The 27,577-nt window shown below is 38.2% G+C and overlaps 2 protein-coding genes across 3 annotated transcripts in view; both read left to right on the top strand.

Moving 5' to 3' along the window:
• Positions 1–5,036, top strand: part of TBC1D12 (TBC1 domain family member 12) — a 124,506-nt gene extending 119,470 nt beyond the window's left edge. For both annotated transcript variants that reach the window (XM_043982871.1, XM_043982870.1), the window contains exon 13: positions 1,383–5,036. In XM_043982871.1, the coding sequence (XP_043838806.1) occupies positions 1,383–1,451 (69 nt within the window). In that variant the 3' untranslated portion in view covers positions 1,452–5,036. The remainder of the gene's footprint in view (positions 1–1,382) is intronic.
• Positions 5,037–7,624: 2,588 nt separating this feature from the next.
• The window catches only part of HELLS (helicase, lymphoid specific), a 33,783-nt gene continuing 13,830 nt past the window's right edge, over positions 7,625–27,577 (top strand). The window contains exons 1-12 of the mRNA XM_043980148.1: positions 7,625–7,824; positions 8,073–8,171; positions 8,585–8,694; positions 14,455–14,577; positions 16,417–16,473; positions 18,448–18,484; positions 18,573–18,634; positions 19,217–19,258; positions 21,204–21,431; positions 23,071–23,253; positions 24,087–24,230; positions 26,616–26,812. Coding sequence (XP_043836083.1) covers positions 8,141–8,171; positions 8,585–8,694; positions 14,455–14,577; positions 16,417–16,473; positions 18,448–18,484; positions 18,573–18,634; positions 19,217–19,258; positions 21,204–21,431; positions 23,071–23,253; positions 24,087–24,230; positions 26,616–26,812 — 1,214 coding nt within the window. The 5' untranslated portion in view covers positions 7,625–7,824; positions 8,073–8,140. The remainder of the gene's footprint in view (positions 7,825–8,072; positions 8,172–8,584; positions 8,695–14,454; positions 14,578–16,416; positions 16,474–18,447; positions 18,485–18,572; positions 18,635–19,216; positions 19,259–21,203; positions 21,432–23,070; positions 23,254–24,086; positions 24,231–26,615; positions 26,813–27,577) is intronic.

Below are 27,577 nucleotides of genomic sequence, written 5' to 3'. Positions count from 1 at the left end.
CTTCCAGATTATCTCCACATTAGAATTATCTGTCTGTGTCTCAGAATTTCATTTTTGAGAGTTTTCTATCTGTCCCATGCTGACTTTATAGAATGATAGTGTATAGGATTCTGTCTTCCTTTCTTCTGATCCAGTTGAAATCAGCTCTCTTAAAATTTAGTATATATGTTATATTAAGCCACACTTCTGCCACCTCTGTTAGAAATACTAAGATGGAGTTGTTAATTCCTTCCTCCCCCGACAAGATTCCCTTCATTTCCACATCATGAATTGTTTGTGACAATCAGATCCAGATTTAGAACTTCTCCTTGGTTCCTCTACACTTTCAAGGAGGAAATTATTCTTAAGGTATTTTGAGAAATTATTAGGCACCCTGCTTTAGCAGACTTCTAAGTATCTTAAGTACCCTATCACCCCGTCACTTCTCCTGGGTTATGATCTGTTCTAGTGTTCCCCCTTCTGTCCAGTGGTCTGGATTAAGCTCTGGTGACAATTTTATTCTGTTTCTGCCTTTGTTATCTTAACCGAAATACTCACTTTCCATTACACATTTCTCCCTCAAAATGACTGACATTGATATAACACTTTAAAATTTGCAAAATGTATTATGTAGATATATTATCATACAAGCCAGTTATGAGTTACTATTTTTCCCATTTTAAGGATGAGGAAAATGAGGCTTGGTGTGGTTAAGTGATTTGCCCATGTAAGGGTCAAATGCAAGATTCTTGACTTAAAATTTCTTACCATCATCCAGCACATTAGAGGAAATATGTGGTGTAAAGAGTAAATACAGACTTTGCAGACACCTTGTAAATTACTACGAATACATATGTGTGGTATAATTTGATCCACAATCTATAGAAATGGAATCTAGGAGCTTCAGAGGAGGAATAATTCATTGTATAGCACACTAAAGTTGCCCAAATGCTTTTTAACCTTCTGAGGTAGGTAGTGCTCTAGTATTATCTCCATTTTACAGATGAGGAAACTGAGAGTAAAACAGGTTAAGTGACTTGGACCAGATTTGAACCCCTGTCTTGATTCCACGCCTCGTGCATTTTCTTCTCTTCCACACTACTTCTTCAACTGGTAATTTAGTGGGTATTCTACCAGGTGATGACCATAACATTAGAATCTAAAATTTGACCTAACAAAACAAAATGTAAGAAATGCAAAGGTTTTGGAGAGGAGGGGTTAGGGGGTGGGAAAAACCATGTTGATGTTTCCAAAAGAAAGCTTCTTTTCTTTTAAGTTAATAGCTAGTACCCTACTACTGTGACCCCATTACTTTTAGAAATCAATTAATTTAATATGCATTCCCAGAGAGGAATCCCAGAGAGAATGTTTGAGAGTTAATCTTTATTTCAAATCATTTTCAGGTGTTTGCATCTGTAATGAAGGATATTAAAGAAGGGGACAAGAACCATAGTCCAGCACTGAAAAGCTAATCTTCACAATTAAAAGACTAATTGAAATGTAGAAAACAATTTAATAAAATACTTTTTTCTATGTGAAAAACAGTAGAGAAAAATATTGGAGAAATCCAGAAGAATCAAGAGAGATGGACATATGTTAAATTTTCACTCAGTGGCAAAAGTTAGATAAATGGATATCCTGTTGCCAGTATTATTTTTAAAAAAGTATTGTGTGGGGGAAACAGTTTTCACAAAGACAAACTTTGAAAGTTGCTAGTTCATATTCCATAATTTGAGGTAAAGAATTTAACGCAATAAAATTTTAAAATAATTTTGGTTGGTACTTAAAGTTTTTGAGGCATGATTATTTTCTTTTTAACAGTTACCAGAAAGGCACTTTTGGAGGTCAAAAGGGGGCATGTTAAATAGTCTGAACCCCAAACTACTTTATGAACCAAACCCCTCAGTACAGATATACCTCCAGATTTAACCAGTTGAAAATATTATGGACCAAATAAATTTCTTTGTTGTCTATGTGCCTAAGACTGAAATATTGGGTTAAACTTATTTGGGTCACTGATGTCATTTAGTTTCATCCATCAGTTGGGGCAAATATGTGTAACTCAGGAACTGGAAATGGTGGTAGATTGTACTTCACTGGTTTCAGGTATTTCTTTTCTGTAGTAGTTTATGTTCATTATTGAAGAAAAATTATGTGGACATTCCTTAAGAGATTCTCACCAACAGAGGAATGTTAGCCTTTCCATTTCTAGTCTAAGAAATGTTTTTATTCATGAAGTCATAAAACACTATGAAAATGGCAAAAAAAAATGGTGGAAGGAAAAGTTTTTCTTTGCACTTTAGTGGGCAGAAGTTTTGGCTTTGGTAGTCAATCCATAAGTGTTAGAGCGAGGTTTTACAGTGATTGTTTAATCACAGTAAAGAAACTACCCTATTATGTAATGCTGACAGTTTTAAGTAGCATGGTGCTTGGCAAAGACGTGACATTCTTTGTACTTAAAATCCTTCCACTGTTGAACAATGAAATTTTGTAAATATAGATTTGACATTTGAAACCTTAATTTATAGCTGAGTCAATGACTTGCAAAATATGCTCTAGATGACGAAAACCTAATTTTTTTAATCAATGGAAATGAATGATAGCAGTAAAACAATTCAACATTAACTTTTTCTAATGAGTCAAACTTTGATGATATTTATTGTGTATTGATTATGTTAATCACTGGTAGACTTGAGATCAAATTTATCACTACAACATTTAAATTTTGGAACTAAAATGAATCATTTGAATGTTAAGAGCAGTATCTGCATAACATGCTACTTATTTAAAGAATGCTTTTATGTTGCAATTTGGTTTATAACTACCTGTAAGCACATTATTTATATTGTTAATATGTAGTGTTCAAGCTAACAGTTCTGGTATCCTTGTCAATGTGGTGTCTGCCTCTTTAGGAACAGAGAACCTGAGAATGCCCATTTATTTCCAACCCACTGTTTATTCCAGCACTGTGATGTGGGAGGGCCTCTCAGTAGTTATTCCTAGTAGTGGAGCTTGCTTGGGGGAGGAAACCCCAGTTCCTGAAATGAATGACTATAGTCATTCTCTTCTTCCCAGTCACCTACTTTGTTGTGTTCTATGGTCCTGGAAAGTATTTAATAGAGGGTAGAGGAGCATTGAATCCTGGCAGTAACCATATTGAGAATACCACATGTCTAAGTTAAATTTTATTTTTATGTATCCATTTCTTTAGTTGGAACCAAGTTATTTCTTCCAATTTTGTTTTTATTATTGTACAGTTTCTTTACCTTTCAATTATAAGCTTGTATATAAAAATGTAAATACAAGGGAAACATTAAAGACCACTAATAATAATTCCTATGTAAATAAAATTGTAAGCAGAGTAATTACTTGAAATGAGTCTTCATTACTTTTGGGTTATCTGCATTAATTAACAGAAGCTTGAAAATAATAAACTTTTTTTTTTGCCAAATTTTTCTTGCTTAGCATTGCCCCAGGCCTTTGGTCCTAAAGGACTCCCTGTATTGGCAATTGCAGTAGCTTACTGCAGTTGCCCTTGAGCCATTTGTACACAGTTCATATTGTTGATGTGTAAGCTACTTTATTAAAATTTTCTTTTCAATGGAAAATGTTTTACTATGTCATCATAATAATGTGAAATTTAATACAGTATGATTTTTCTTGTATACTTATGCAAAGTAACTTTTTTAAAAAGTTGGCAGCACATTTTCTTACTCCCATTACTTTTTGTGACTGGGCAGCATCCCTCCAGTTTACAAGCCGAGTATTCTTACTCTAAATGCTGCTAGAAGCACCCAGAGCTCTAGAATTCTTAACAGCTCACGTTGAGAACAAGATGCAAATCTCTCAGACCGACTGTGTGTAGGTGCCCCAAGGCCAAATCCCTTTAAATGATTAGTTTGCTACTCAGCTCTGAAGAGATAATGCAGCATTAACAAGAAGTACTGACATTTCTAAAGTCTCTGGGATTAGTTTAACTACTTTTCCCGTAGCTTTGAATTGGTGTTATTTTTGTCTAGTTCAGTCCATTCTCAATATAGCTGCACTAACTTGTGTGTTTCAAACTGGTAATCCCAAATATTTTTTAACTGACATTACACTGCATTGTGATGGGGGGGGCACAAGAAATTTGCCTATTTCTTGTCTTGCTAAGGTTGTTATTAAAATTAATTTGCATTCTGTGAGAGAACACATCACCTGACAAGAGCAAATTGAGAGTAAAGCAACCCTGAAGTCTGTGGTACAGGGAAGTCAGTCTGGAATTTTAAATTTGCTGGTGGATAATCTACCGTATTGATAATGAAGAGTTGTATCTATGTGGCATAAATGAAATATTTAAATTTAATATCAAACCATACCGAGGTTTAATAAAAAGCTGTCATAGATTCCCAAACATAGTAAAACATTATTCAGTTGGACTTCACTGGATCAGCGTTTGTGAAAATTTGAATAGAAATGATCTGCCTTTTAGTTTTCAAGGAAAGAGAGTTTAAACAAAACTTTAAAGAAATTGTTTAGCTTCTTGTGAGAAATGGATTTATCCAGGGCTTTTAGAAGCATTCATTAACATGTAATTTAATTGCAAAGTGGCAGAGCCCACAGGTACTTAGGTAATGCTTTAATATGCTAATTATAAATCTTTGTTTATTTGTTAAAAATAATGCTTCTTTCATACCACTTTTTTAGGTTTACTTTAGTTCTGCACGTCCTAGAAAGAAGCAAAATTTCATTTCTTTGAAGATAACTTTTCTATGTTTTATTAATTTAGACTAGTTTTCCCATAATTAATCCTAATTAATTAATCCTAATTAATCAAATTTTTCCACGTGCTGAAGGCTGAATTTATCGTTTTGTGACCATTCCTAAGGAAATCGACTTTCTGTTGCATTGCAAAACCTTTTCATTTTTTGACATTAAGAAAATTGGAAACTTTCATGGTTTTAGTAAAAGTGACTTTTGTACAATTACAATGTATTTGGAAGTCAATTTTGTAATAAACATGTTATGATAAAATTGATACAGCCTTGATAGTAAATGTAAAAATAGACAAGAATTGATTACCTTTGTCTGTGTTCTCATTTTACAACATATTTAAAACTTAATTATAATAATTATATTTATATAACCCTCTATAGTTTAAAAAAATTTTCCACAGCTATTAAATTTTTGATTATTGGGACCATCCTGTTAAGTAGGCAAGAATTATCATCTGAATTTAAAAATAAGGAAAGTCAGGTTTACAAAGGTAGTAAATGATAGCAGATCCTGTACTGTGACCCAGGTTTCCTGACTTAGCATTCATTTAATGCTCTACTCATCTGCTCTCTCCCTTTAAATATGAGGTTAAGACAGTATGGGGAAGGAAGTGCACTAGTAGGTGGAAGATTTGGGGATCAAGAAAATTTTCCTTTAAGAAGTTGGTTAGAGGGGCAGCTGGGTGGCACAGTGGATGGAGCACCGGCCCTGGAGTTGGGAGGACCCGAGTTCAGGTCCGGCCTCAGACACTTAACACTTAACTGGCTGTGTGACCCTGGGCAAGTCACTTAACCCCAATTGCCTCACCAAAAAAAAAAAAAAGTTGGTTAGAGATGGAAAAAAAGTATCCTGAGAGATTTTTATTGTGTATATGTTGCACTCAAGATACCCTTAGCTAGTATATAGCCAACAACAATTATGATGCTTGAATTTTATTAAGGCCACAGAGTGGGTACACAAAAGTGGACTGCAATATAAATTATTGCAGGAGCATTTTGTAATACTATGTCTCCTCCCTATATCCTCTGCAGTCTGGCTGATGACCTCACTGAACCGAGACTGTCATCTCCAAAGTTACCAGTGATCTCTTAAATGCCAAATCCAATGGCCTTTCCTCAATCCTCTTGTTGACCTCTTAACAGCTTTTGACTCAGTTTACTATCCACTCCTTTTAGACATTTTCTTGGTTCTCTTACCTGTCTGATTTCAGCCTCTGCTCATGCATTATGACTGCTTATGAACTGTCTCTAGGTTCTCTTTTTTTTCCTCTCATTCTCACTCTACATATCCAGTCAGTTGCTGGATCTTGTCCTTTCTACTTCTACATCTCCTCTGGAGACTTTCATCACCTTTTTCCTGGACTATCACAATAACTTCCTATTTGGTTTCCCTCACTCATTATCACTCCTCATCTCAAACTAATAGTGACTAGTTCAACTCTCCACTCTCCTCTATTCTTGAATCTTTTGCTCTTGTCCTGTCTCTCCTCATTTCTTGACACCCCCCCCCTCCCCTTGAATTTTTCGGCTATCTGCCTCCTTCCATGTTTCTGTCATGCTGCTGAAAGGAACTGGAGGAATTCTCTCTCCTAAGGATTAATAAGCTTCGTATGGAACATTCCAACTGTGTGTACCCCATAGTTATCTCAAATTCATGTCCAAAACAGAACTCATCTTTCCCCTCAATTCTTCCAAACTTTCCTATTACCGTTGAGGACAATACCATCCTTTAATCACCCAGCTTCTCAACCTCAGTGTTTTTCTTAATTCTTCACTCCCCCCTCACATTGTCAATCGTTTGATAATCTTGTCCATTCATTGTTGCACCCATCTCCTGTCCATTCATGTGGCCACCTCCTTATTTCAGGCCCTCATTAACTCTTCCCTGACTGTTGCAAAATCGTTCTAATTGGCTTCCCCTGCTTTGTCTCACCCCTCTCCTTTTCTCATCTATACAGTTGGTTTCTTTCAAGGCTCGGCTGTCTCCTAAGGATACCTTGTATTAATTTTGCTCATATTCTGTATATACTGGTATGCGCACATACATACTTCTCAATTAGAATGTAAACTACTCAAGGGCTGGGATTGTGCCCCCCCCATCCCCCTCCCTAGCACGGTGCCTGGCCTATCATAGGTGCTTCAGGAATGTTTTTGGTTGCTTAATGACAGATGAGAGCCTACGCAAGTAACTGAAACAACAAATTGAGGGCAAGAGAGAGAGCCGGGGAAAAGGGCAATGAAAAAAAATTCTAGATGGGAGTCAGTCACTTTGTGTTTGGGGTGGAGACGGGCACCTGGCACCAGGATCGTGCCTTGGAGAAAGCACTTTGTCCGTGAAAGATTTCAGCTCTGAGGGCTGGTGCAGTGCTACGGGACGTCGTGACTTCCGAAGTGATGGGAAGCGCCCCGAGCCTCTCCCGTGGGAATCGGGCCCCCCCAGACTGTACCACGTGCCTCGTGGGTCCGTCTGCTGCTTCGCTTGGAAGGTGGGGCGCACTCAGCGGGAACGGATAAAGGAGGAGAGGAGACCAAAGGACTGGCTAGGCTCCCAAAACCAAGAAGAAAACCTCGCTGGCCAACGCCGGCCCCGTCGATGCCTCCGAGGGCAGTCTGGGCTCGCGGTTTGACGCGTACAACAGGGGCGTTGGACCCCAGCCCCTTTCAGGTCCCCCCCAAACGCGTCCGTGGGCTTCCCGTTTGGTCCGGAGCTCGTCTGGACCCGCCCTCTGCCTTCACTCTATAGAGGTTTCCTCCTGGGGCCAGAGCTCTGATTCCGGACACTGCGGGACAGCGGTTTTGTAGCGGGGAGGCCCTTGGGATCACAGGATCATCGGGCTTCATTTTCTAGAAGAGCACGCTGGGAGGTGGGGCCTCGCCCAGGGTCTGCGGACTCCAGGGCCAGCGTCCTGCTGAAGCATCAGATGCTTCACGGAGCACGTATAAAGATGCTTTTCCCCGTGCTCTCTCCCTCGCTCTCCCAGTTCTGACTGAATTCTCAGCGGCCAGCACCGTTTGGGGGAGGAGCACTAAAGCTCTCCGTCAATCGGACCCAACATAAATGCGGAAGCATGCAACAGCCCACCTGACCCAGGTTGTGTGTTGGGGAGGGGGGGGGAGAGAGGGGGGGGAGAGAGGGGGAGAGGGGGAGAGGGAGAGGGAGAGACGGGAAACCCCGCGAGACTGGGGGCGGAGACGGGGAGTTCCCATCGAGGAGGGGGCGGGGATTTGGGGAAGAGAAGCGCCGAAGCGCGCGGTTTTCCCCGAGAAAGTCTCGTGAGAGGGGCAAGCCTCGCGAGGCTTGATAGGGGGTTGGGCGAAAATTGGCGCGCGTGTTTGCAGGCTGCTCCGGAGTTCAGTCAGGGAAGTGCGTCGGCGCCGGTCCACTTGTTCGCCCGTGTGCCCTGGCTATGCCTGCCGAGCACCTGCACCAGAGTGGCGGTGAGTGGGTCCTCGGCCGTGGGACGGGGGAGTCGGGGGTCTGAAGAGAGGCGGTGGGCGGGGGGGAGGTGAAGCCGGCGGCGGAGCCTGTGGATGTGGGGGTTGGGGAGTGGGGGGGGTGGGAGAGGGCGGGCCGGCCCACAGCCAGCTTGGGAAATGCCTCGCCCCCGTGCGAGTTTCCCGCGAAAACGGAGCTTTCCGGTTGGCGATGGATGGGCTTGTGGGCTTGCTCGGGGCGGGGGCCGGGGCCGCCTCCCAGCACCCGGGTGGACGCGCCCCCGCCCCCGCCTCCTCGGAGCGGCGGGACCGGGCTGGGTCCTCTCGTCCGGGCGTGTGACCCTTTCTGGGCTCCGCGGACCGGCCACTGCCCCCGGCACTCAGGAACCACTTTTCCCCCTGTCTTGTGGCGGCAGAGATGGCGCAGCCGCCGGACGACACTCCGGTCATCACCCCGGCCATGCTGGAAGAGGAAAAGCAGCTGGAAGCTGTCGGTCTGGAGAGAGAGCGGAAAATGCTGGAGAAGGTACCATCCTACCCCCGAGCTCGGCTTCCAAGTTTTAAAAAAAAACCTTTAGCACAGCCTGGTTTATTTCTGACGTTGAAAATTAGAGGTAACAGTTTTTTGCCTTTTGGAAATTGTGAGTATCTTAGGGCGCATCATATTAATGTATTTCTAGGAAGCCTACTTTAAACGTCATAGTGTAAATACTGTGAACGGTAGTAAATTTATATTTTTTAAAAACTCATTTGGAAACTTAAAAAAACCCCACAGTTTAAAGTGTAACTGCTCCTTTCTGCCCGTTTTTCTTAAAAAAAAACACCTGTTAGTTTCATGGCTTTTTCCTAAAAAACAAAGTGATGCCTTTGAACATTTCAACCTTTTCTTAGTTACCTTTATGTACATAGGTGTTTGAACTAGTTTATCGGTGAGAACATAAAACAATAAGTTCAGAAATTTTAATCCTCTTCCTGTTTGACCTGAAAAGTTAGCTATTACTATTTCCACCTGTTTTGAATTTTTTGATTTTTTGAATTTGGAATAAATTAATATAAGAGATAGAAGGTTTGTGGCCTCCTAAATCCTTTCTGGTTCTAGATTCTTATCCTAAGTAACACACTTAAATGAAACTTGGCTCTCCCTCCAGCAATTTGGATTGGAATCCCTTTCTGCCTTTTTCATTAAGTGCTGTGGCCAAAAAATCATCCCTTCCATCTATGAAGCTCTACCTGCGCTTGCCTGCTGAAAATGTCATTCCACCAGCATAGCCTTTGAGGACCCAGAGTCCACTATCATGGGGCACAGAGACATAGAAATGGGACTTTAACTGAGGCAAACTGACATTTAAACTGTATTCTAGCTTTGAATAGTGTCTGAAGTGCCAGCGTGATGTATTCATTCATTGATAGGACCTAATGCAATGTGCAAACATTTCCTGGCTAATTCACCTTTGGTGCTGATTAGGGAGGTACAAGACTAAAAGAGATGGGGAGGCAGGTCAGTTATGTAGCAGAAGAGTTAGCCAGTGGGCAGTTTGTGCTTCTTTAGGATCCAGGCAGTTAAGGAATTTGTAGAAAACCCCTAGCCCGTTGCACCGACTTGGAAGGGCTGAATGTATTAATATAGTCTGGACCATTGGATAGAGCATCATGATGGATGAAAATGTTCAGAGATTATCAGGAGATGTTTATGGGATGATAACCAGCTTGGTAGTTAACTATTTCCTATATGGATCTTATTTTCTGCACACAAAACAATTACCCAAGGCATCGTTTTTCTCTATTTTTTATTCCTCATCCCGAAAGTGGTTGTATTTAGGGTTGATCCTCTTTGTGTTATGGTCCGTTGTTAACGGACCATATGTTAAACATAGTTAACAAACTATGGTTTACAACATTGAAGAAGGTATTGTGTTTAGGTTTGAATCTGACAATTACCTCTAATGACTGCACAAATCACTTGAGGTCTTTGGGCCTGAGTTTCCCCCATATGTGAGAGAATTGGACTATATGTCCTCTGAGGTCCATTCTAGCTCTAGATCTCTCCTCTTTAAGTCCATAGTGTATTATAGTTGCCTGTCCAGGAGTATGGAATGCAACTATAATCCAACTTCAGCACTTTAAAAATATGGTGTATTGAAGGGGAAGGCAGTAAACATTTCCATAGGACCATGGCTCTGTGCTGATTGAGGGCTTTTTACAAATTTTATCTCAATTGATCCTCAAACTTTCTGGGAGGTGGTGTTATAATCTCGTTTACATTTGAGGAAAGGGAGGTAAACTGAGGTTGTGACTTGCCCGAATTTTTATTCTTACTGAATTGCATTCTACCTAGAAAATGCTTTGAAGTGTGTATAAAGTGGTGATACTGTTTAGAATTGTACTTAATGAGGCAATTTGTGGCAGTTAGAAGAATACTTCTAATGGGGGGTGTCTTTTTATAAATTCAACTTTTTTAAAGCATTTTTTAAAGGCATTTAAGAAAATGCCTTGGGGCAGCTAGGTGATGCAGTGGATAGAGCACTGGCTCTGGAGTCAGGAGGACCTGAGTTCAAATCCAGCCTTAGACACTTAACACATAACTTACTAGATGTGTGACCCTGGGCAAGTCACTTAACCCCAATTGCCACACCAAAAAAAAAAAAAAGAAAAAAGAAAATGCCTTATGTTTGTATTTGGAAGGAGTAGAAAGGAGGATCCTTGGAGGTTGTGGCTCTAGATGGAAATTCATTCCTTTAGGTTCTTTGGGTATTCATGGACTATCTCCCTTTGAAAGAAAGCTATTGTTAATTGGGTGGATTCTTGCCTGGGGGAGAAAAGCTTCTCCCTGGTGCCCAAAATACACTCCCATATTTCATCTTCATCTTAGAATCTCTTGTTTTTTTCCAGGATGGGAAGTCTTTTCTGTCCTCCCCCCAATGAATTACCTTATATTTATTTTGTATGTATCATACACAGGTGACTCCTAGGGATAGACTGGAATCTCTTTGAAGTAGAGACTTTCATTTTTGTCTTTATATCCTTATCATGTGGCATAATGCCTGGCATTTAGTAGGCAATTAATAAATGCTTACATTGGTTTATCATAGTGTGGTAGCAAGATTACTCACTCCAGCATTAGGGGACTAAGTTCAAATCCTGTGAATAACAGTACCTCCCTCCAATTTCCTCATTTTTGAAATTAAGAGGTGTGGGACTGTGTGACTCTAGGTCTCTGGTCTTATTGAAAACAACACTGACTCAGAATATTGGAGAGGTAAATACTGATTTTCCAATGACAGGTATTTGATGGATATAATGAAAAGGAGAAAATTCCTTCCCTCCTCTAAATTGCTAAAATTGCTATTTTGGTAGTCACCTAGGAATTATTAGTACCTCTTTGTGGTAGTAACTAAGTCAACATCAAAATTATATTTAATAATAAAATTATATTACTTGTAGAGAGGCAAAATAATATAGTATGTGATATAGGTTTAGCATCCAGGGCAATCTGCGTTCACTGCCCACCTCAGATACATACTGGTTTTGTGGGCTAGTCATTTAATTTTTCTTTGCTCTTGGAAGCTCTCTTAGGACTATAAAAAGTTGCGGGGAATGTGTTCATCTACATTGATAGAGGAAATTTCCTTACCCACTAAGTTCTGTTTTTTTTTTTTTTTTTTTTAAGTGAGGCAATTGGGGTTTAAGTGACTTGCCCAGGGTCACACAGCTAGTAAGTGTTAAGTGTCTGAGGCCAGATTTGAACTCAGGTACTCCTGACTCTAGGGCCGGTGCTCTATCTACTGCTCCACCTAGCTGCCCCTCCCACTAAGTTCTAAACGTTTTCTTCTTAAAATTATTGCTTCTTTAGTCTTTAAAAAATTTTGGTGGGTATGTTTTTATGGGAGATTGGGGGAGGTCTGCATATTTTATTTTTTATTTTGAACTTAAATATGAAAGAAAGAAAATGAGAATTTCCATATACATTGTAGAACATAAGGGGGAGGGTATGTGAAACCATGAATCTCTTATGTAGTCAATCCTTTGAAGTATTTGATAAATTAAGGATGCAACTATCAAAACCATCTTGCTTGTCTGATTTTTACTGGCAGCTTTTCATTTTTTCTCTTTGAAACCCTATCTCTATCTTTTTCCTCATTCCAATTGAAAAAAAAAGCAAAACTGACAATTATGCACAATAGTCAGAGCAAACAAATTCCCATATTGGCCATGTACAAAAATGTATGCCTTATTCCACATCTTGTGTCTAAGCACATCTCAACTGTCGGTCAGCATGCTTCTACAGTAGTGCTTGTGAATGGTCAGAATTCTTGTGTCTTTCAATGTTTTTATTTGCATTGTTGTAGAAATTGTTCTCATGGTTCTGCTTGCTTCAGTCAGCATCAATTCATATATGTTTTCGCAGGTTTCTCTGAAGTCATCCCTTTCATCATGTTTTACTACACTAATATTCCATTTCATTAACAAACCATAAATATTCCCCAGTTGATGGACCCCCCTTTCTAGTTTTTTGCCACTAAAAAAGCTACTATACTTCATGGGAAATTACTTTGCTTAACTGTGTTTGTTAAAATGGTTTTTGTTTTCTTTTTATATTTTATATATTCTGTAGTTATTTTGAGTGGAATTTTCTATGTTTTCCTGCTGGATTTTATTGGTAATATACAGAAATGCTGATGATATATTTGGAGTAGTCAGGTTATGTTTCATAGGTTAACAACTATCTCTCTAATTGGCTTTTAGGAATGGGTTAATATTTAGATTGGAAATAGAATGAGAAAGGGCATTATTTTGTATGGGTATGGGGGGGGTGATATGTTATGAACAAAGGCCTAGAAGTAAGCATGAATGAGTATGTTGTATTATTTCATCAGTTGATTAGAATTAAGGGTTCATTTAGGGATATAATTGGGGGACTTAAGGCTGGAATGGAGAATTGGGCCCAAATTGAATCATGATCAGCAGTTTGCTTTTTTTCTTTCTTAAAGCCTGACCATTCTAATTCATAGTAATTTCTTTGTCTCAGATTAGCTTTATTACTTAGTTGACAGAAATATTTATTCTTTGCTTTTTGTGTATATGTGCCTTACAGCTTCATCTAGATTGTGAATAAACAGGGAACGGGCTTTGTGTGCTCTGTGGGGTTTTTTGTGTGTTTTCACAAGTTTTATAAAAATGTTGTATAATAGTAAATGGGGTAGTGGAGAGAATGTCAGGAGTAGACTAAATGACTTTTTTAGGTCTCTTCCAGTTCTGAATCCTTGATCCTGTGATTTTTATCACTTTTCTATGGTTATGTAACCAGTTCGTGTCAGAGGCAGAACTTAAACCCAGGTCTTCCTGACTTGTGGATCCACTATACCCTGTGGCCTCTGATTTTAGTATATAAATTATGAAAAGTTGGGGCAGCTAGGTGGCACAGTGGATAGAGCACCGGCCCTGGAGTCAGGAGGACCTGAGTTCAAATTCGGCCTCAGACACTTAACACTTACTAGCTGTGTGACCCTGGGCAAGTCACTTAACCCCAATGGCCTCACTAAAAAAAAAATTATGAAAAGTTAAATAATGTTAACTTGTCGCAGTACAAGAAAATACTGGGATAGACAGTAATTTAGACCAAAGTATCTATGATATGTTTATTCATTGCAACCTGCTCACACCTCAGTAGTTGGTCTTCTTGTGTTGCTAAATCTGAAAAAATATCTTTCCCGTTGACAGACTTTCTGGTGATAAGCCTTTTTAAAGTTAATTAGGTTAATCCTCAGATGACTGATATCCAGTCCTTTGAACTCTTACTTGAAACAGTTCTTGGAGTTTGTGTTTTGCTGGCACAATCCAAGAAAGCCAAGGTCACTTTACCACAGGAGGACCAAGCTTAGTACAGTATTCATTTTATATTTTATTTAAAAAAAAATAAACAAGAACAACATTTAATTATATTAATGTAATTAGAAACAGTTTCCTATTCCATAAAATATATTTGTTTTTACCATACATTCAGAGTTTTTAACCAAAAGCATAACGAATTTTAAAATTAATTTAAGTACTCAGTTTAAAAAAAAACAAACTTGAGTTTCAAATAAGGTACTAGATTTTTAAAATCCTGGTTCTAAGATATGATATGTAAGTAATCTGTATTTGTATAATTATTTATTGCTTTGTCTTGTCTAGATTATGTAAACATTACAACATAATATTACTGACCGAATTTTCATAGGATAAATGGTAGAAAAAAATTGTATTTGTGAAACATGGAATAATAAGTGAAAAAATCTTTTGTTGGTAGGCTCGCATATCTTGGGATAGAGATTCTAATGAAATTCGCTACAAGAGACTTCAACATTTGCTTGAAAAAAGCAATATATATTCCAAATTTTTGTTGACCAAAATGGAACAGCAGCAAATGGAGGTGAGTAATTGAAAATATTTATTGGTAGTTTTTAATATAAAAATAAAATTTTTAAAAATAAAAATGTCCTTTAGTACTTCAATGGAATTTTCATCCTCATGGATGACATAGATTGTAATACCCTAAACACTTAGATGTTCATGATTTGACTGACCAGAATTTACCTGCTCATCAACTTTCTGGTCACTGAATTTAATGGGGCTAGTCTTCATAAGGACTCTGGATGGCACGGTGGACTGAGTGCCAGACCTGGAGTCAGGAAGACTTTCTGACTTCAAATGTGGCCTCAGACCCTTACTTGTTGTGTGGCTGGGCAAATTACTGAACCCTGTTGACCTCAATTTTCTGATCTATAAAATGAGCTGGAGAAGAAAATGGTAAACCACTTGAGTGTCTTTGTCAAGAAAAACTGAAATGGGGTTTATGAAGAGTTGGACGTGACTGAAAAATAACAATAATGCTTCATTATGTTTGGGGCAAACTGCCTCAGTTTACCCAAATAACTCGAGGAAACCAAGTCAAACAGACAGATTTATTACATTCCTGCAGGAATGGGCAGGTTCAATATCTGAGTCGCAATAGCTAATACATGCCTTGAGCTTTTATAGGAATGTTGGTCTGCGGGGGAAGTCCCCATGCACACTGGGGCAAGCTCACAATCTAACATCCAGTCCTCTCTCACCCAGGGTGCGTGTTTAGCTCGTGATCAATGTATGGAGACATGCATACGAACGAGGGAGAACAAGGTCAAAACCGAAGGAAGAGGGAATGGGGGAGTGACAGTCAGAGGTTTCAGATCTCACAGTTCCCACTGATTCCCCCTTCCCCTCTCCTGGCCCCTATCTCTAAAGATATTCAACTTGAATAACAGGAAGGGTCACTCAGGTGTTTCAGCATTGTTTCGTAGTCATGTTAATTTTAGAAGGATGACAGGGTTAAAATTCTGCTCTGAGAAAAAGAGACATGTCACTTAACATCTGGTCTCAACTTAATTGCCACATCCTGTGCTGAGCCTTGTCCTTTCTTCTTGAGTCCTGAGTATTGAATTGGTGGGCAAACTCCCCAACCCACTCAACAGAGACTGGGGTTCTGACACATGATGGATTCCAGATAAAACTAAGATGTAGTTGACAAGTGGGGAGATGGAACAGAAGTAAAAATACTGTTAATTGGCAATAAAACTTAAAGGAGACAGTGAGAATTTGACAAGCAATAGACTTTTTTTTTTTTTGGCAGGGCAATGGGGGTTAAGTGACTTGCCCAGAGTCACACAGCTAGTTAAGTGTCAAGTGTCTGAGGCTGGATTTGAACTCAGGTACTCCTGAATCCAGGGCTGGTGCTTTATCCACTGCGCCACCTAGCCACCCCAGCAATAAACTTTTAAACTATACTGGGGCGGGGCTGGGTATCTTCCAGACCCCATCCTCAGAGTTTAATCTGACTCAAATCCATAATCATCTCATACAGTTATAAGACAGACACACTGCTATTGAGCCCATACTTGAAGACTTTATGAATGAGTACGAACTGCCTACAATCTTGGGAAAGCTTTAGATTATCTAGGGTTAACGAGTCTTTTTGGTATTTTTATCTAGAACAAAGACCTACACTTACACTAAATAAAGAGATAGTATGGTGTAGTGGGAAAAATATTAGGTAGATGTGAAGTCAGGAATTGGCTCTGCCTCTTTGACTTGGTGCAAGTTACTGGTTCCTTGTTTGCAAGGAGAGATTTGTTTTATTTGAGAGGTTTGGATTATATGATCTTTAAAGTACCTCCCTTTCAGGACTCTGAAATGTATAGACTTTAAGGAAACTAAATAAGATATTTCTTCTCAGGAACAGAAGAGGAAAGAAAAATTGGAACGAAAGAAGGAAGCTTTAAAAGTTTCAAAGGTAATCTGTTAAATCAGATTTTTAAAAATAGTACATTATGTCTTGAAATTTCTCATTCTAATGTTGATAGGAAAATAGATGCAGTAAAATTTGTAATATTGCTTTAAAATTCTGGAGGGTTTTCTTCCTGTATTATTGTAACAGTGTTTCTGTTTTTTACATATTGCCCATATTTAACTTACATTCTAGGGGGAACTATAGTAGATGCTTATAAACATTTAGGACTAAATCCACTTTATGTAACATGAGAAAGTTAACTGTGTTTTCTAATGGAAAGCTGTCTGCATTAGTTTTTCCTGAAATCTTTGTCTCCAGTAAGCTCTTCCTTAAGACTATTTATTTGTCTTATATTTCTACCCACAGCCCAGAGTCCAAAGGTTGTGATGACTAGCATTTTATGTTAGCAGTTATCCAAATTTTCAGTTAGAGATTGAAAGCAGTAACACTATACCAGAAAAAATAGCAGTTTCTAGGATAGATCTTTGTGACTTTCTGAAATTTCAGATATAGTCATTTCCTACTTTCAGTTCATTGCATACAGCATATGAACAAAATACATGTATATGATGTCTGTTGACTTGGATGAGACCACAAAACCTAAGGTATGGGTTTTTGTTAGATGGAGAATTGCAATACATGAAAGCAAAAATAGGGCTTTTAAATTTCTGTTACTGGAGAGTTTGGTGCTCTCATAGTATAATTAGCTTTAGGTTGAAGGCTGGGTGGTCTGATTTTTAGGTAAACTTGTCCTGATGGTTTCTTCATTTTGAGACACCTTGTCCTCCCTTTCTCCTCCTTTCCAATAAAACTGTTTGGATAAAACTGATAGTCTTTGGTTTAATTGGTATTAACATAGGTTACCAGTGGTTTAACTTTCACTGGTGTCTTACAATTATTTTAGTTGTCATCGCCCATCATATATTCCTTTCTATATAACTCATCCTCCACTTTCCAACTTTCTATAACTTGCATTTCCCAGTTTACACACATATACATGCTCATATACACAAAGCTGTCAAATTGCATCTGTCCATTTATCCAAAGTTAACCTTTCCCCCTCCAACTTTATAAATTGCTTTTCTGTCTTGCTTTTATAAATTTTAAGTTTCCTTGTTTCTCTTCTTCCTTTTCTTCCATCTCATGTTTTTTGCTTGCATGTTTTTTATTTTTGGTGTATTTCCCTTTATTCTCTTTTTAAAATAACCCCTATTTCTCTTTAATAGTTCTTTTTCCTTTCCCCTTCTCAGAAATCCTAAATCTTACCCTTTTTTGTCCTTTCCATGCTTTGGCTTTTTTTCTTTCAAGTTCCCCAGAGAACTTATGGCCCACTCCTAGTTCCCTCAATTACATTATCCTAGAAAAACCTTACTTCTAAGGGTGAAGATTTCAAGAGACTAAGGCCATGTTCCCTCTACCTCCATTTCCCCTTTTTACCCCCTTCTCTCCCTTCTGGAGTTCAGAAAATGTTCTGCAGTAAGGAAGAGCAACAACAATTTTAAAGTGGTACATGAGTTGATGCCTCTTCCCTCCTACTCAAGAGAAATAGAGAAAATACAAGGTGATGGATACCTCCAAAAATAAAGAAGGAAGAATAGTTCCCTATGTGAATGCCTAAAATCCATGGGCAAAAGGCATTTGACTTTAGGTACTTAGATTACTCACCAATAGGCGCAGAGCATAACTACTAAGAATATTTACACAGTGGCATAATCTGTAATACTGAATATTTATCTCTATTTTGTGGGAGTCCTCTGATTAGGTATGGTAAGGTACAGGTGTGGTAAGCCACGGGGATGGTGGAATATTGGTTTTTTCTCAGTTTCCTGTATGTTGTGTTTCTAATGTTCTTTCAAATTTGTAATTGGTTGTACTTTTTTCCAGTTTCCTTCCTAAAGTATATGAAGAAGTTAATTCATTTGTCATAAGATTAAGGATCTTAGAAAAAACGTAATATTGTAAATATTTACTTTGTAGGGGAAAAAATCAGCTGATACAAGTGAAGAAAAACCAGGTAAATTTTCTTGTTCTAATTTTTGAAGGTTATATTTTCTTTTATAGCTTGTCAAGATGATAATCCTATCTTTTGCTAATTTTTGTAGTTACGAAAAAGAAAAGAGGAAGAGAAGAAGAATATAATATTTCAGAAGTCATGTCAAAAGAGGTAAAGAAAGCATAAAACATTATCTCCAGGGGCAGCTAGGTGGTGCAGTAGATAACGCACTGGCCCTGGCGTCAGGAGGACCTGAGTTCAAATCCAGCCTCAGATACTTGACACTTACTAGCTCTGTGACCCTGGGCAAGTTACTTAACCCCAGTTGCCTCACCAAAAAAAAAAGAAGATATAAACCATTATCTCCAAACCCAGACATTTAGAAATACTGTGTGAGTAGTTTCCACAATCAACCATTGAGTAGTCAGGCTAAACTTGTTTCCTTCCATTCCTATTTCTACATCTCTGACCTTTCGCTCTTTCTGTTCTTTGGAGTGCCATTTGCCTTTCTATCTAACTCTCCAATTCCTTTTCAGCCCAACCCAAGTCTATTTTCTCCATTAACTCAAGTACTTGGTATTTTTCTTTTTAGAATTTTTGTAACACTTAAAGTTAGTTCCCTACTGTTTACCATGGTACTCAGTATGTACTAGGAGCTCAATAAAACGCTTGTTTTGTTTATTTAACATGATAGAGAAAAAAACATTTTATTAAAATATTATTAATTTCACCTTTTCCTCCATCATTTTAAAGGAAATTTTGTCAGTGGCTAAAAAGAAGAAAGAAGACAGTTGGGTAAGTGATTTATAATAATAAAGCCAAATTTGGACTCAGTTTGTTTCCCTGCACATTAGCTGCATGCACTTAATCTTTCTTGCTCAGTTCTTTTTGCCCCTCTCACATACCAGCTTAGTTTCTTCCCCCAATTCTTGTCATCTCTCACCTGTCCATTTATTCTCTCCTGTTAATACCATGTGTTTTCTGCCATCTCAAACTTGTCTCCAGCCTACCTTTCCAGTCCTGTTACTCCCTTCATTGACTACTACTATGCAGTCAGACTTGTCTTTCTTGGTATTCCTTACACACCACTTCTGTCCCATGCCTGGAATGTACTTTCTTCTCATCTGTCTCTTGACTCCCCAGCTTCTTTAAAGGTTTAATTCACGTGCTAGCTCCTCTTTGAGGAACTTACTGACACACACTTACCTCAAGTGGTTTTTCCCATTTTTTTCCTCTACCAAAAAAATTACCTTGTATTTTGTATTAAAAGTGCTTGTTGGGGGCAGCTAGGTGGCGCAGTGGATAGAACACTGACGCTGGAGTCAGGAGTACCTGAGTTCAAATCCAGCCTCAGACACTTGACACTTACTAGCTGTGTGACCCTGGGCAAGTCATTTAACCCCAATTGCCTCACTTAAAAAAAAAAAGTGCTTGTTGGGGGACAGCTAGATGGCGCAGTGGATAGAACACTGGCCTTGGAGTCAGGAGTACCTGAGTTCAAATCCAGCCTCAGACACTTGACACTTACTAGCTGTGTAACCCTGGGCAAGTCACTTAACCCCCATTGCTCCACAAAAAAACCCCAAAAACAAACAAAAAAAGTGCTTGTTGATTTGTTGGTCTTGACCTGTTCCTTTAGTATCTTTGTATTCGTGTCTTGGTATATGAATTTACATTTATATCTGTGAGATTAAGCTGTGTGAGTAAATATGGAAAGTGGTACATTTTTGTTATAGATCGGTTATACTGTGTGAGTAGTTTTCACATTAAGGTTTTAGGGTTCCTTTAACTTTGATCCCTTATTTAACAGAACTAACTTTGAATGTTTGGCTTTGCCTGAAAAGGTATAATCTTATTTCTTCCCTTTTTGTAAATTTTGGATGCATTTGGATTTCCAAATTTCTAGCCATTTACTTTTCCGATCTCAGCCATAAACCTTGCTGACTTCTTAGCAACATTTTAAGTATGCACAACAAATATGATTTAGAGGAAATTGATGGATGTCGGCCTCATGGTGATAAATGGATGGTCCTTTGTAACACTGTCAGTTATAATTTTAAAGAAGGTTGAGGGGGCAGCTAGGTGGTGCAGTGGATAGAACACCGGCCCTGGATTCAGGAGGACCTGAGTTCAAATGCGGCCTCAGACACTTAACACTTACTAGCTGTGTGACCCTGAGCAAGTCACTTAACCCCAATTGCCTCATCTAAAAGGGGGGGGGGGTTTGAACATTTAGACTATAAGAATATAGATATTTTATCTTAACATGATATTCCCTTTATCTAACAATACTATGCTCATAAGAGGTGTTTAATAAAATGTCAAAATGTTGCATCGAATTTCCTTCACTCAAATTGCATGCAGGTGAAAATTAAACACTTTTTAAATGTTAATATCTCTTATCTTTAGTTTGCTTTTAAGCAGAAGATAATGAATCATGCCTAAGAAGGGCTTTTTGAGGAGTTTAGGAAATAGCATTCCAGGAAAGGTATCCTAAGAAAGAGATGGCTTTGTTGGAGGTGGAATATCAGGTATAGGGAAAATTCTAAAAGTATTTTTAGGAGTCTGTATGCCTGGTTAGGAGTGGGAAGATTAGCTATCCCCTCACTAAGAGAATACAAGAGTTTTATCATCACATTCTAGGAAATTTTGGGGGCCTGACCAAATCATCTGATAAATAAACAAGACTGAAATCAGTGTTGTAAGCTTGAGTTTCTAATGATTTTTTTTTCTCTTGTAGGATGAAAGCTCTTCTTCTATACAGCTTTCTGTAGAAGATCTTCAAAAAAGTAGTGATACAAATAGTGTGATTAAAGATAGATTATCACAAGTTGTTCGGCATAATGCTAAATACTTTCTAGACCCAGTAAGGAAATGTAATGGCCAGTCAGTACCCTTTCAACAACCAAAGCACTTCACAGGAGGAGTAATGCGGTGGTACCAAGTAGAAGGCATGGAGTGGCTTAGGGTAGGAATTATTCCTTTAATAAAAGTTCACTTAAAGGTTTATTTTTCATTGTCCACTGTAATTCTATTTGTGAATCTTTGTAAAATGAAGAAGCCTAATTTATCACCTAATTTTAACTATTTTGTAAGTTTGTTTTTTGGCTAGGTGATTTTCAAGTATACTATATGACATCCCCTCTTGACAGAGACCATAGATTTCACAGGTTCTGAAAGGTACACTCAATTCAATTTAATCTTCATATGGTTTCAGTCTGGGTCTGTTTCTCTTAATTTATAAAGTTCATTCAAAAATCAAGAACTTGCTGGACAATTTGTCATAATAATGTTCTGGATCAGGTAGCAATTAGAGAATTTTTATCTTGAAGATTATCTAGGCCATACTTTTCATTTTACAGATAGGGAAACAGATCCAGAGAGATTCTGACTTACCCAGGTCACTTAGCTGTGTACAAGCAGTTAGAACAAGAATTCAGGTTTCTTAGCACCTCCCTGGTTCCTCTCAGTTTTGCAAAATGGCTATCTGAGCTCCACTTTAACTGGGTCTAACTCAACATTAGGATCAATTCTGTGGTGGAAAGAGTATTATATGGGCAGCTAGATGGCGCAGTGGATAGAGCACCGGCCCTGGAGTCAGGAGTACCTTTCAAATCCGGCCTCAGACACTTAACAGTTACTAGCTGTGTGACCCTGGGCAAGTCACTTAACCCCAATTGCCTCACTAAAAAAAAAGAAAAAAAGAAAGAATATTATATTTACAGTCAGAGAACCTGTGTTAAAATTCAGGTTCTCCTCTTAACTTATATACCAAACCACATGATTTTTGGCCTTTAGTTTCCTTATTTGCTAAGTGATAGGATTGGTATAGATGAACTCTTAAGGTCTGTTCTAGCTCTCAAATCTATCACTTCCAGCCTAGAGCCTGGGATTGTAGTTGTGACCGGATTGGAAGTCTCTTTCCCTAATTATTACAAGCTCTGACTCTTAAGATAGTCACCAAAAAATTTAAGTCCCACATATCCAAAAGCTGAAATAATGTGTAATCTAATATTTTATCAGGAGGTTAGGATCAATCATTTGGTTTTGATGGTGAACCTGGGCAGCTGTGCTCATGCCATGGCCCCATCCCTTACATCTTTACCCCTCACCTCCATGCACACATTATTAGTTAGCTGCTTGAATGCACCTTTCAGAATATGTAGTCCAGTTGCTGGGTTTTACAGAAAAGGGAACTGAGTCTTGGAGATGCTGTTGTATGGTCAAAAGGTAGGTAGTAATAGAACTGGGACTAGAGTCCTTATTATATCTTTCTTATTAGTCTGTTGCTTTTTCTGCTATGTTGTGTCATTGTTTAAGCACTTCAGTTTAAGATTTTAATGTTAGCATATGTATTTAGAGATTTAAAGTTTGTAAAGTTTTCTAATCTTTTGAGATTTTTTTCATTTGAACTTTGGAATCATGTAATAGATTTACAACCTAAAAATTATTTACACACTCAGAAAGTCAAGATTACTTGAACAACTCTTAGTATTGAGTTTATATAAAATATTAGTGGTGTTTTCTTCAGTTAATGCTACCATGAAATTCTCATGAACAAGAATTTGAAGTTTCTGGATTTAATTACAGCTTTTTTTTTTATGCAGATGCTTTGGGAAAATGGTATTAATGGCATTTTAGCAGATGAAATGGGATTAGGAAAGACTGTTCAGTGCATTGCCACAATTGCATTAATGGTTGAGAGAGGAGTCCCTGGACCATTCCTTGTGTGTGGTCCTTTGTCAACACTTCCTAACTGGATGGCTGAATTCAAAAGATTTACACCACAGGTAAGAGTTATTTTCTTACACTGAGATGATCTTCTACCACCATTGTTAATCATAATTCTTCCAGAGGTTTTCACTGAGATGTTCATTCCATATTTCTGTAAGTTTCCATTAGAGGATCTACCCAACATACTCTAGACCTGCTTCTGGTCTTTCCAGTATTTTGAGGATACCAAGGTATCATTACTTCATCAGTTCATTGTTTTTCATTTTCTGTGTGATCATCCTATCTTCTTTCCCATCCATACTTGTCTTTGATGCTTTTTAAAATGTTTCAGGTACATAAGTTAACAAGTGGCAAGATAGCATGTAGTCTTATGCTCCCCAGTGTTATTGCTATTGGTTGTTTCAAACTAAATGATACCTCAGACTCAACATGTCTAAAACAGAACTCTTTCTGCCTCCAATATCCCCTCTTCTGAATGACCCTTCTTTCAAGGGCACCACTATCTTTCTAATCACTCAGGTTTATACTTAACTCTGTGTCATCCTTGACTCCTTATTTTTCCTTACCTCACATAGCCAGTTGTTGTGAGGGAGATGTTGATCTGGAGTAGGAACAATCTTGTTTTCTTTCCTAGTAATGAGTATGATTTAAAGACAAAAGAAATTAATACAAGGAATTTTAAAATAAAGTAAATAAGGTTTTATTGTGCTCAAGTATTTTAATGCTTGGAACTTTTAAACAAGTTTTCTCCTTCTAATAGCTCAATTAATATTGGATTCTTTTTATTGAATAACAAACTAAAACATAAGGAGAGTGAGGACTTTTAGACCTTTCCCCAGAGTTGTGTGTAAATTTGTTATATTTATCATAAGTAATATTATTATCCTAGATTCCTATTATGTTGTATCATGGAGATCAACAAGAACGTCGAAAATTGGCACAAAAGATTCATAAACGTGAAGGGACATTGCAGATACATCCTGTGGTAATTACATCTTTTGAAATAGCGATGAGAGACAGAAATGCTCTACAGGTACACAAATCAACTTTATATAACTCCAAATATACTTGTTTATTATAATCTGCATCATACAATCCTGTGTATTTTATAAAACTGATTTTTAGTAGACTGTGGACATGGAGGTTTTTTTCTAGATATTATGTGGTTTTCCCCCACTCCCCAGTTCATCTAAACCATTTGCCTATTTCCCTTTGTGACCATTGGCATGTGTTTGTAAAGAGAATTGATTGAGGCTTTTAGTCTCTCGAAATAGAACAGATTGGAAGTCAGCGATTATAGTCATCACCTTTTAGTATCATTTGTACTGTGATCTAACTAGTCATTAGTGTGACGCTATGACATTTTTTTGATTTTATTGAATTTATCCAGTCCACTTAAATCTAATTCAAGCTTCCCTTGAAATTCATCCTATTCTGCTTCATATGAACAGAGTAGTAAGGTTAAAACTAAACATAAGCAAGAGTGGCTGGAGAGTCTAGAGAATTCTAATGAGTTAATTCATGGCTCCATTTTCCGACGTATTATTTCTACTTTGGTAAATTATCACCCAAGTGATGAAGCTGCTATACTCTTTGGTAAAAGGATACAAGAGAACAGGAAAAGCTAGTCCCTTCCCAATCGATCACTCCTTCTGTCTTATTTATTGCTCTCTTTGACACTAATCTTTCTCTTTTCTTCCCATCCTCTCCATTTTATTTTTGCATTAGCTGGTTTCCTCCTTTCTTTACCTGTGCTTCTGTGATGTTTCTTATTCACAGACTCTTGCTGTTGGCTCTTGAATTTCTGGTTTTTCTTTCTGGATATAGGATCTGGAAGAGATCTTGGGTAGTGGTTTTATCCCAAGTATTATTAGAGAAGGTAATAAGCAAGGTAAAGAGAGTCTGGGTAGGGGATTGTTAGCCATTATTCAGTCCTCAGGGGACCCTATTTTGCGTATTATTTGCAAAAGCTTAGGCGAAAGGTTTAAAATGGGCTTTAAGAAGCTATAGGGAGAAGGGGAGCTAGGTGGCACAGTGGATAGAGCACCGGCCCTGAATTCAGGAGGACCTATGTTCAAATCTGGATTCAGACACTTACTAGCTGTGTGACCCTGGGCAAGTCACTTAACCCTCATTGCCCTGCCAAAAAAAAAAAAAGAAGAAAAAAGAAGCAGCTATAGGAACATAGAATTTGAGTAGAATGGAACTTTCAGGCCTTTTCATCCATCTTCCCATTTTATACAAGAAGTTCAGAGGGTCGAGTGAACTTAGCCAAGCTTAACTTGGAAAGAGCAGAGGAGGAATTTGAACGAGGGTCCTTGGACTTCATATCAATTGGTCTCTCCACAGTGCTGAGACACAAGATAGTTCAGTGCAGTGGGGGCCTGGAATGATTCCAGGGATAGAAACAGCCAGTGAGAGTATAGGAAAATAGTTTGTATCCTATCCTCCCTGCCATAGCTAATTACAGCTGTGTCACCATTTCCAGTACTTCGTCACATTGCTTTTTTCACAACTCAGACTCAGAATTTCAAAAGAATTGTTCAAAGCGCAATTCGTTTGGCTTTTCCCACCAAATCCTTCTTCCTAACTTCTCTACTCTGGTTGAGTGTTTTTACATTCTTTTTGTTAACCACATTCTTAACTGTGACATTATCCTTGACTCCTCATTTTTCTTTTATTGTTGCCAAATCTTATTGTTTCTTCCTCCACATCTGTATATATCTCACATCTGTCTCCTTTATTCTGCTCATTAATCTTTCACTTATACTTTTGTGGTAGCCTCTTATTTGGTCTCCTTTCCTCAGGTCTTTCCCCCTCTCTACTTTTTGACCCAGCTGCCAAAAGAATTTTCATGAAGTGCAGGTCTGGACCACATCACTTGGCTGTATGATAAATTTGGTGCTTCCCTATTTTCATTCTTTTAAAATTTCTATTTTCTGTGTGAATTTAGTGTATATAATTATTAGTGCTTTCAAATGTATATAGAGTTATAAAAACCAGTGTTTAGCATGGTGCGTGCCACATAGTAGGCACTTCTTACATGCTTATTGATTGATTAAATACATGTATATTGGGATGCATGTGCAAAGTTGTATTTTGCTGATGGGTGATACCCAGATAAAATCTGGGGACCACTGGTGAAATGGTTAGGAAGGCCTTGTGGGATTCTAGTCCTCTGTGATTCTGGGCTAGTTACTTAGTTCTGAGAGTTTTAATCTTCCTCTTTAAGAAAATAAGGTGCATATTAGCTTCTAGATCTGAATTGGTGTTGGGAAATCCCTAACCATTTCGTATAGAAATGTGAGCTTGTATGTTTATTCACTGATTTCTAATGCTTTAGAGCTGGATGTCATGTTTAACATTTGCTTTATGCAAAAATGTGAGGTGACACTCTTGAAATCATTTTTCCCCCTAGCATTGCTACTGGAAATACTTAATAGTAGATGAAGGACACAGAATTAAGAACATGAATTGTCGTCTGATCAGGGAATTAAAACGATTCAATGCTGACAACAAACTTCTGTTGACTGGTACACCCTTGCAGAACAATTTAGCAGAGCTCTGGTCATTGCTAAACTTTTTGTTGCCAGATGTTTTTGATGACTTGAAAAGGTAGGCTGGAATAATTTCTTTTTTCCATGTTTCAAAAAAAATCTAACCAATACTGGAAATCAGGTGACTGACCTGTTTCTTTCTAGGTAACTGAATACTAAGAGTTTTCCAACCTGTTTTTAGTATATCTGGTATGTTTTGACAAACTGCTTTTGGACCCGTATGTACTCTAAAGAAATCAAGAAAAAATAGTTTCTAAAGTATTTAGACATCTGTAACAATTTGATCAGGGCATATTCTTCAGAATGTTAAATATAAGAGCTTGTGGTCAAGGTCAGGTCAGAAATCCAGCCTCAGATACTAACTAGCTCTGTGTCTTTGCGCATATAGTAGCTTGATTTCTTTCTCAAGTTTCCTGGACTAAAATGGAGATAATAATAGCACCTCCCTCACAGGGTTGTTGTAAGGATCAAATGAGGTGATATTTGTATAGCACAGTGCCTGGCACTTAGAAGGTTCTTCATAAATGCTTATTCTCCTTCTTGTGGTCACCTAACATATCAAAAAAAGAGCCTCATGCATTATTTGCAGAATTACTGAGCATATTAAGAATTCCATAAAAGGTCTGAGGTGGGAATTAATTGGTTACAGCTTAGTAGAGGATCACAGGCTTTAAAGCTGGAGGGGATCTTGCAGAAAATTTCAGGGTAAATCGTGTAGCAGATGTTTGGCTGGACATAGGCTGCCCTATTAAAACTGGGTTAACAAACAAAAACTGGGTCACAGCTGGCTGATTAAATAACTATCACCTGTAGGTTATAATGT

This window comes from Dromiciops gliroides, chromosome 2 (assembly GCF_019393635.1).
Source record: "Dromiciops gliroides isolate mDroGli1 chromosome 2, mDroGli1.pri, whole genome shotgun sequence".
NCBI lineage: Eukaryota > Metazoa > Chordata > Mammalia > Microbiotheria > Microbiotheriidae > Dromiciops > Dromiciops gliroides.
Note: the sequence above shows the minus strand (reverse complement) of the source record. Positions and strands in the feature narration are given on the sequence as shown.